At 49.1% G+C, this 9,513-nt stretch overlaps 1 protein-coding gene across 1 annotated transcript in view; it reads left to right on the top strand.

The window, feature by feature from the left end:
* Positions 1 to 886: 886 nt before the first annotated feature.
* Positions 887 to 9,513, top strand: part of ATP2A3 (ATPase sarcoplasmic/endoplasmic reticulum Ca2+ transporting 3) — a 46,931-nt gene continuing 38,304 nt past the window's right edge. The window contains exon 1 of the mRNA XM_058854317.1: positions 887 to 1,102. Within this exon, the coding sequence (XP_058710300.1) occupies positions 985 to 1,102 (118 nt within the window). The 5' untranslated portion in view covers positions 887 to 984. The remainder of the gene's footprint in view (positions 1,103 to 9,513) is intronic.

The raw sequence follows: 9,513 nt of genomic DNA, 5'->3' as shown, positions 1-9,513 counted from the left end.
GTAATTCCAGGGCTCCTGATGCGATCATGCAGTGATAATCCTCATCCCACCAAAATCACTGGACATGGAACTGCTGTGCTTCCAGCAGAGTAAGAGCAGGGTTGGGGTATGCTCAGCTTCCAGCTGGGAGTAGGGTGCTGGAGGGGACCCAGAGAGCAGCACTCTTAGGCAGCCCCCTTAGACCCCACAGCTGAGCTGCACCCATGCAGCATTCCCACCTCCTTCTATTGCTCCTGATTTTTTCTTTATTATTTTTTGTGATGGAAACTTCAGTTCTGCTCTTAATTGCTTAAGACACTGCTGCTATTTCCTCTGGACTCTTTCCTCTGCCCACAAACCTGCCCACTTCTCAGCCTGGAAATCTGCCAGAACATCGACAGGCTGAGAGCTGGGCTGTTCAGCCTGGAGAAGAGAAGGCTCCAGGAAGACCCCAGAGCCCTGTCCAGTGCCTCCAGGGGCTCCAAGAGAGCTGGAGAGGGACTTTGGACAAGGGTCTGGAGCAGCAGGACAAGGGGCAATGGCCTCACACGGAAGGAGAAGAGATTTAGATTAGATATGAGGAGGGAATTGTTCCCTGTGAGGGTGGGCAGGCTCTGGCACAGGGTGCCCAGAGCAGCTGTGGCTGCCCCTGCATCCCTGGAAATGCTCAAGGCCAGGTTGGACGGGGCATGGAGCAACCCGGGCTGGAGGAAGGTGTCCCTGCCCACGGCATGGCTGGCACTGGGTGGGCTTTAAGGTCCCTCCCAACCCTTGCCCGGGCTGGTGCGAACACCTCGGGGCTGCCGAGGGGGAAGTGCTGGAGGCGGGGAGCGGAGCGGGGAGCGGGGCTGTACCGGGGCGGTACCGGGGCTGTACCGGGGCTGTACCGGGGCGGTACCGGGGGCGGGCCCGGCGCCGGGCGGGCGGAGAGGTGCCGAGGCATCGCCGTGCGAGCGGCGCCCCGTGTGCCTCCTGCGCCCCCGGCCAGCACCCCCGGGCCGGGGCATGGAGGCGGCGCACAGCATCCCCGTGCTCGACGTGCTCCGCCGCTTTGGGGTCAGCGAGAGCTGCGGGCTCAGCCCGGAGCAGGTCCGCCGCAACCGGGAGAAGTACGGCCCCAATGGTCAGTGCGGAGCGCCGGGATCGCCGTGGGATGCGGGGCGGCGGTGGGATGGGGCAGCGCTAACGGGACACCCGCATCCCGCCTGGCACCCTCCATCGGGACCTTCGGGACCGGGACCGGGATGCGGAACCGCACCCTCCCCATCGGGATCGGGATGCGGACCGGGATCCTCCCCGCCGGTCCCGGAAAGGTCCGGGCTGCTGCCGTGGGTCCCCCCTGGAGCATCCCCCGGCGCCGGGTGTGCGGAGGATCGCTGGGGATGTGCCGCGGGACACCTGTTGATTAGGCAATATTAGGGCAATATTTATCGGCTTTAATGAAAGGCTAATTACCGCGGGTACGGGCCACCAGGAACGTCGGCAATTAGCGGGGTGTTAATTCTGCTGGCGGAGTGACAGAAAGCGGGGAGGGACAGCAATATCTTGTTTCCAGGAAGGAAAGAGGGGAAGCTCTCACTGCCTGTGGGTGACAGAGGGAAGCCCCAAAACAGCCTGAGAGGTGTCCTAGAGGGGGGATCTCGCTCACCCCTGCCCTGCTGGGGGGGCTCCGGCCGTGTCCCGACCCTGCCGTGTGTCCCACGGACCCGGGACACCCCCTGCGAGCAGCCGGGCATCTTCACGGCATTGAGAAGGGGAACTTTTAAACGTGTGCTTTGAAAGTGTTCAGTGTGCCCAGAAGGGGCTGGCTGGGGTGTTTGGACCTACCAAGGTGATTTTAGGGTGGGTTTATTCGAGCAGTGAGCGAGGTCGGTCGTTAACTCTGCGTAGGAAACAAGAGGGTTTAGGGTGGTTTGCTCCAGTGCTTTGGAGCAGTGAGTCCCTTCTCAAACTTCTGCAGGGACACAAGTGTGTAAACTCTCGCTTGGAGCTTGTTGCATCTGTTTTTTGGCTGATCCTCGAGGATGAGGCCAGGGAGAGCCTGAGCAGATGCTGGCAGGATTGCTGTCCGCATTTCTATTTGTTGGGAGGGCTGTGGTAGGTGGGATCAGAGGGCTGTGACTCCTCCAGCCCTGAGAGCAGCTGTCCTGTGCTGAGCTGTGCTCAGGGCCCCCATCCCAGCAGTGCTCCCTGTTCCAGGCAGCTTCAGCTCCCTTCCCTGAGCCAGCGTGGTCAGGGCTGGACTCGGGAGCTCTTGCTATGGAGAACCGGCACAAGCTGCAAGCAAAGGAGCATCACATCTGCGCCTGGAGGCTTGATTTTGGAGAAGGGCAGCTGGAGACCTGTCTGGTTAACTGGGAGGAACCCCTCTGCTTTGGGGGCTGAAGGCAGAATACATCCTTAATGCAGAATACACCCTTATCCCACAGGTGGTTGGTCTGATCTCAGGGTATAATTGCAGCCAATTTCTGCTCCATGCCCTGGCCCCACAGGATCATGTGGCTGAAGGGTGTCACCGATGGGCATCACCATCGTGGGGCTCCTGCTGCCTTTGTCCCTCTGTTTGCCCAGGTGAATCATCATCACTGAGTCAGGCTCCTTGGCTGCTCAGTGGCACCGGGCTCTGCCTTGAAAAAGGGAGCTCAAAGGTGACGTAGGTGCAGAGCAAAGGGTTGGTGGTGGCAATTAGTTTGCCTTTAAATTTATTTTCTTTTTGCTTCCTCCTCTTGCAAGCAGCAGCTCTGTACTCTCCTCGCTCGGCAGTTTTGTTTCCCATGCACCCCAGCACTGGGTTTCTCACAAGCTGTTGGTTCACAAGAGCTTCTGAACTTTGGGGTATCCTGTGTCTTTCACCTTCCAAGCAGAGCTTTGCAGCTTTGCATTCTTTGCAGAATGTTGAGGGCAGTGCAGCCCTTGGTGAAATATGGTCAAAGGTTTTTAAGAATTCTGAATTTCTGAGCAGTATTTATATTTTTCTCATGGTGCAAATGAGACATAGACAGTTTAGAACAGCTTAAAACCATGCAGATAGGGACCTGTATGGTTTGCTTGGTTTAAAACCTTGACTTTAAGCAAAAAGTGGGGTTTTTTTCCCAGCATGGTGAGAACTTGCAGGTTGTGTTGTGGCAGCAGGCCCCCTGGCTGTGCTGGGATCCCCTTGGGTGTCCTGTTTGGAAGGGCTGCTTGTGGTCAGGGTGCCACAAGGGAGCAGCTTGGGACAACGAGCTGGGTTTGAAGATGGGCTGTATTAAATTGCATTTCAATTTAGGTTTAAATTAAACTCTGGCAGCAGAAATGTGGGGCAGTTTGGTGACTCGTTTGAGCTCACACAGAAGAGGAAGAAAAATCTTTTGTGGCTTGAAGTGCAGAGCAGGCCTTAAGCTCCAGCTACTTTCATTTTCTCACCCTCCTGTCTCACATTCATTCATTTCCTTCTAATCTTGAACTCCAAACTGCTGGTGTGGTCGTGAATCACAATCTAAAATACATCATCTTTCTGAAAAACTGCCTCCTGACATGCTTCATAGAGCTGCTGGCTGCTGCTTTTTTATTGCATTTAAAAACATACGAGCTGCAACGAGCTCTGACGTTAAGTGAGAAGCAGCCGTCATTGGTGTGACTGATACATGAAATTATTTCATTTTTTGGGGGCGGTATTCTTTTAGAGCTTAAAATTGTTTTTTCAGATCCAGTGCTCACAAACACATTTGTAGGAGGAAATGGAGAGCAATTGTGATTATTTGGTATCTGCAGTTTGTGGCTGGGGGGCAGTGTGCTATAGATTACTGGAGTGGAAGAAGATATTTCTCCATTAGGAAGAGCTTGTGTTCTCGTTTCAGCTCTGTCATCAGTGCTGTCAGCATGGCCTTTCGTTTGCCAAGGAAACTGGAGAAGCCACAGAACATTTAGGTCTCACCATGGCAATTCTGAATCTCCCAAGTCTGTTTTAATTAATAAATGCTTTGGATTTATGTGTCTCACATGTGCCCGGCAGGTGCTTCCTTATACCCCATCCACCAACTCCAAGCTCCACAGGTTGCTTTTAGATCACAAAACTTTAAAAAAAAAAAAAAAACAACAAACAAAAATAACCAAATGCACATCTGTTATTTTATAACAGACTGAGCAGGAGGGTATGGGCATGCAAACATTTTCCTTCCTAAATGTAAAACCAGAGGCACAATTTCCCTCGAAATGATTTGAGTTTTGCCAAGGAATGACAGATATAAACAGAGGTTGCTTCGTGGACAGACAAGTGATTTTTCTGTTTTAAATATAGCTCTGATTTATCTCTTCTAAATGGATTTCTGAGTGTAAATGAGCATACATTTCAGGCAGGATATTGCTGGCATTAATGCGTATGCATAATTTTATTTGCTCCATCGGTAACCTAAATGGGCTGTGAAAGTCAGCAGAGTCAAACTCGAGGCTTCAGCATAGGGGTGTTTATCTCATCTTGTGTTTCATCTCCTCTGACTCTGAAGCTGAAGCATTGCTGTGGCTGGAAACTCAGCTGGGCAGGACCATCCTTGGGGTCTCACCCATCCTCTTCACCCGCCCTGCTCTGGGGGTGACCCCTCCTCGGAACCCGCTGTTCTGCAGATCCCATGCCTTGCTGAAGGTGCAGCTGTGTCTGGTTATTCAAACCAGCTCAAAACCCACCAGCAAATCTGCTTGTTTTCCCCAACACACCTCCCTGTGTGTCTCTAAGCCTCATTCAGGATCCCCAAATCCTTGTGTGTATTTTCCCATGTGCGTGCCTGGGCGGGAGGAGGAGACATCCCCAAGCCCAAAATCCAGCCTGGGCTGTGCTGCTACTCTCAAACCCACCAAGGCTAATTCTCAAGGAGCTGGCATGAGCACATCTGAGCCCCTGTTTTGCTAAGGAACAGCAGCAATAGATGATTTCTTTCCATGTTTTTGCAGGGTGTATGTGTGTACATCCGTCGGCACACGCGTGTGCCCGCGCGTCCTCCGCCTGCCGAGCGGGGCTTGACGTTGAATTAGCTGCTGGCGGTTGCTAACGAGCCAAGGTTATGCTCCAGCTCTCTCTTGACAATAATAAAAAAGGGGAAAAAATAAAAAAAAAAGAAATAAAATTTCTATTTCACGCTGAAATATTTGAGGTGGCAGTAAGAAGAGGAAAAGCAGCATTTTCTGACTCATCAAACTCTGCGCTCTGTTCCTCTGTGCATCGCCCACCTTTTCCACCCCCGAAACACACGCTTAACAGTCTGATTCATAAACATGCTACGGGTTGTGGGTTTTTTTTTTCTCCTCCTCCAAATCCTTTCCCTGAGGAGAAATGCGGAGGCATTCAAACCTTGCGAGCGACTTCAAATTTGGGGAGAGACTACACAAAGTTTTCGTAATTGACAAGGAAACTTGGGATTTTCATCTCTGTGCCATCCTCTGAGGTTACCTGCATCGTCACCTACCTCTAAAAAACACTGTGAATCAAGAGCAATGTTCAGAAAAACTGACATCTGCTGTCTAAGTGCTGCAGGAACCAGGGAAGGAAGATTTGCAGGGCAGAAATTCTGCTGTGGGAGAAGGGATTGTGCCTGTAGGTCTTGTGTTTACCCCTGGGGTTGGTCTGCCTTGTGGCACAAGTGTTATTTCATGAATATTTTTATTTCATTGCTGGTTTTAATGCTAGGGGTGGTAGAGCTGGTGCTGCAAAACACTGATTTAAGAGGAGCTGGAGGCACTGTGGATGCCCAGATGCCAGTTTGGGATGTGCTTCCAGTAAGGGGCTGGAATGGGTCCTCCAAAAACACCATAGCAGCAAAATACCCCCCTTCTGCCAGGGTAATCCTTTTCCTCAGTAATTCAGGTGTCTCTTTTGAAGTCCCTGCTCCAGCCAAGAGTTTATGGCCATCCTAGAGCCACACTTGTCATCACCACAGTGACACCTCTGCTCTTTGCCATTTCAGCATCACTGGTCTTTCTGCATGTTTTAAACCTTTTCTTATCTCCAGATCTGATATGAAGTGTTCCATTTCTGTGGTTGTCTCCCCCCAGGGTAAATCCCTGAAAAATCCTATTGATATTTAGGTTGCAAGTAAATTTTCCTTTCTACAGCTTCCCTCAAAGCCATTTTTCTGGAGTAAAAATCATCACTCCATGCCTGGTGTTGCTGTTGCTTTCTTCCACCCAAGGAGAATTTTAATTTTTGAGAAGCATCCAAGTTGCTGCCTTTTCACTCTGCATTTGATCTGCTCCTGGAAAAGGGGTGGTGTGAGAACAGGAGGCTCCTGGCTGCGGGTTGGGTCTGTCCTGGCACAGGTGATGCCTCTGGCATGTACCCCACAGTGCATCCCTGATGAGGGCTGCAAATTCTGGTACAAAGCAGAGCAAGGGGAACTTCCAGTGACTGAAAGCAGATGGTTGATGTTCCTGGTGGTGACAGATGCCCTGTGAAGCACTCAAGACCATCCTGATCCTGCATGCACAAAACCTCCCTGGAGAGCAGCGCTCCCTGCGCTGTCCTGTGATTCACAGCAGGGATCTGAGCTGGCCATCAAAAGGCATCAGAAACCTCACAGGGCTCCTGCAGCCCCGAGCTGCTTCTATTTTCATAGTCCTGAAAAATGAGGTGGTTTGATGCTTTTTCGTGTGCTTAAACCTCTGGAGGAGCCAGCTTTGATTTCTCTCCCACACGCAGCGCTTGCAGAGTCAGTTGGGATGCTGATACCCCTCCAAAATATTGTTGGGGGTGTTTTTAGGGTTATTTTTTGTAAGCTGTGAGCTTGATGTTGAGTGTTTGTATGCTGTGCCTTTTTCCCAGCTGGTGCTGCCTTAGTCCTGGGGAAGGGGCTCCTCCCTGTGAGGCATTGCTGAGGCTGAACCAGCCTCAAAACCCTTCTCTTGGTCCCTCAAGCTCACCTCGGGGGGCAGTGGATGCTCCAACCCCATTAACTTCTTCAGGGCTGTTGAAAGCAGGACTGAGAATTTAAGAGCAACACATTCATGACCTCCCATGGCATCTCAGATGGGGTGGAGGCAATGCAGGCAGCCCTTCCTGCTCAGTTGGAGCACTTTGGGCAGGAGAAACAGCTGATTCTGGGGGCACTGGGATGGATGAAAGGGATGGATGGAGGAGAAGGGGCCTGTGGCCACTCTGGGTGGGTGGGTGGCAGAAGGACAGAGCTGTCTGGGGGTTCAGTCCAACCCAGGGCAGTATTAATACACAGAAAACTCAGAAAGCACCAACCCCACAGCCCATTTATTATTCTGCATCTGATAATTGTTTTCTTGGTGCTATTGTTACTCATGATCTTTTTTTGTATTTCAGTGCTGCTAGCACTGGAAGTAGAAAATATAATAACAACCTATATTTTAAAAAAAAAATCCCTGGCTGCTCAGTGGAGCTGCTGTTGGTAACTCACAGAAAAACAGGTAGCAGAGATCTGGAAGCGTAGAAATGTTGAAAAAAACTGGAGCCAAAAAGCAGCAGAGAAAATTGTGGTTACTCCAGTATTTCCATGACGTGAGCATGCACCGGAGGCTCCTCCGTGGGCGGTTAACCCCTGGCAGGCAGGGCTGCAGGCAGCTGCACAGGAGGCTCCTTATTCCCCTTAGGATTGCTGGGAATTGCTGGGAATTGCTGGGAATTGCTGGGAATTGCTGGGAATTGCTGGGAATGGCTCCTCTCCACGCCGTGGCTCGGTGGGTCACTCGCTTTAGTCGAACCAGCCATCTCTGGAAAGAGAGGTCGCATGAGTCCAGAGTGCTGCTCTTTTGAAGAGATGCTGAATTAATCCTTGCCAGCGATTAACCTCATGTCTATAACAAACATTTGCCGGTTTGCTGTGGGAACCTCCCAGTTTTTGAGGTTTGGCTGCTCGTTATCACTCTATAAAAACCTTTTCTCTTTGTGAGCCGCAGAGGTGGCGAGGCTGCGGTCAGGCTGTGGTTTGGTGGTGATCCCCCCTGCCTGGTCCAGCACATCCATGGACACTCAGCACTTGTGGTGCCATCACTTTGGGACCTGTGATGGCTGAAAGCTGAAATGTCGTTTGTACCTCTTGTTAAAGTCTAGATCTGTAGCAGTCCTAAACTTAAGGGTCACTGCTCTGATCATCAAACTCCTCCTGAAATTGAAATGATCAGAAATCTGCTGGATGTGCTGCTGCAGGTCCTGGCTTTGTACCCCCTGGTCCTACATGAACCCACTTGAGATTATATATACATTATATATACATTTACATGTGTGTGTGTGTGTATAGATATATACATACACAGACACACACAGACACACACACATATATACTATATATATATATACACACCTATATATATATAACATTATATACATATATATACTTATATATATATACACACACATATATATACACTTATAGATCCCATTTGAGATTTTATATACATTTTTGTCATTTGAGACTCTATATGTGTCCCATTTGAGATTATACATATGTGCTCCATTTGAGAGTAACATGTCCAATCTGAGATTTTTATATATATATATATATATCCCATTTGACATTTCATATATGTATATATATTTATATATTTACATTACATATTTATATTCTATATAGTTATATACATTTATATTTATATATAGCTTGTATATATAAATGTATATAAGAAGGTAATTTATATATATAAATTTATAATGAAAATTATCTAAATAAAAATGTATATCAGTTATTATTTATACATCAGTTATTATTTATATATTAGTTATTATTTATATATTAATATAAATATATAAAATATATTAATATAAAATTGATATTATATTATATATAATATAGAATTATAGACATATCAATGTAGTATATACTATTTATATATACAATATATATATTATATTCTATATATTATATATAACATATATATTTACATGAAATATTTAATATTTATATTTAATAAATAATAATAACTATAATATTATAAATATATATTTATAAATAGAATATATATAATAAATAATAATAAATATTTAATAATTTGAACAAATAAAACCCTTTACGGAGATTATAAAGCGCAGACAATAAGAATCCGCTCCTCGTGTGTGGAGCAGGAGGGCGCAGCCCGGGGCGGTCCCGGGAGATGTTTTGGGGCAGGAAATCCGCTCCTCGCTCCCGCTGTGTCCCCTGGGCTCTGCCCGGGGGTTTGGCCCCGGCTGTTTCCTGCGATCTGAGCGCTCCGGGGATGGGAGGACGGGAGGGGAGCGGGGATGCTGTACTGGGAGCGGGGATCCTGTACTGGGAGCGGGGATGGTGTACTGGGAGCGGGGATGCTGCACTGGGAGCGGGGATGCTGTACTGGGAGCGAGGATCCTGTACTGGGAGCGGGGATGCTGCACTGGGAACGGGGATCCTGTACTGGGAGCGGGGATGCTGCACTGGGAGCGGGGATCCTGTACTGGGAGCGAGGATTCTGTACTGGGAGCGGGGATGCTGCACTGGGAGCGGGGATGCTGCACTGGGAGCGGGGATCCTGTACTGGGAGCGAGGATTCTGTACTGGGAGCGGGGATCCTGTACTGGGAGCGGGGATGCTG

This window comes from Poecile atricapillus, chromosome 21 (genome assembly GCF_030490865.1).
Source record: "Poecile atricapillus isolate bPoeAtr1 chromosome 21, bPoeAtr1.hap1, whole genome shotgun sequence".
NCBI lineage: Eukaryota > Metazoa > Chordata > Aves > Passeriformes > Paridae > Poecile > Poecile atricapillus.
The sequence above is the reverse complement of the archived record's forward strand: the minus strand, read 5'-3'. Positions and strand labels throughout refer to the sequence as shown.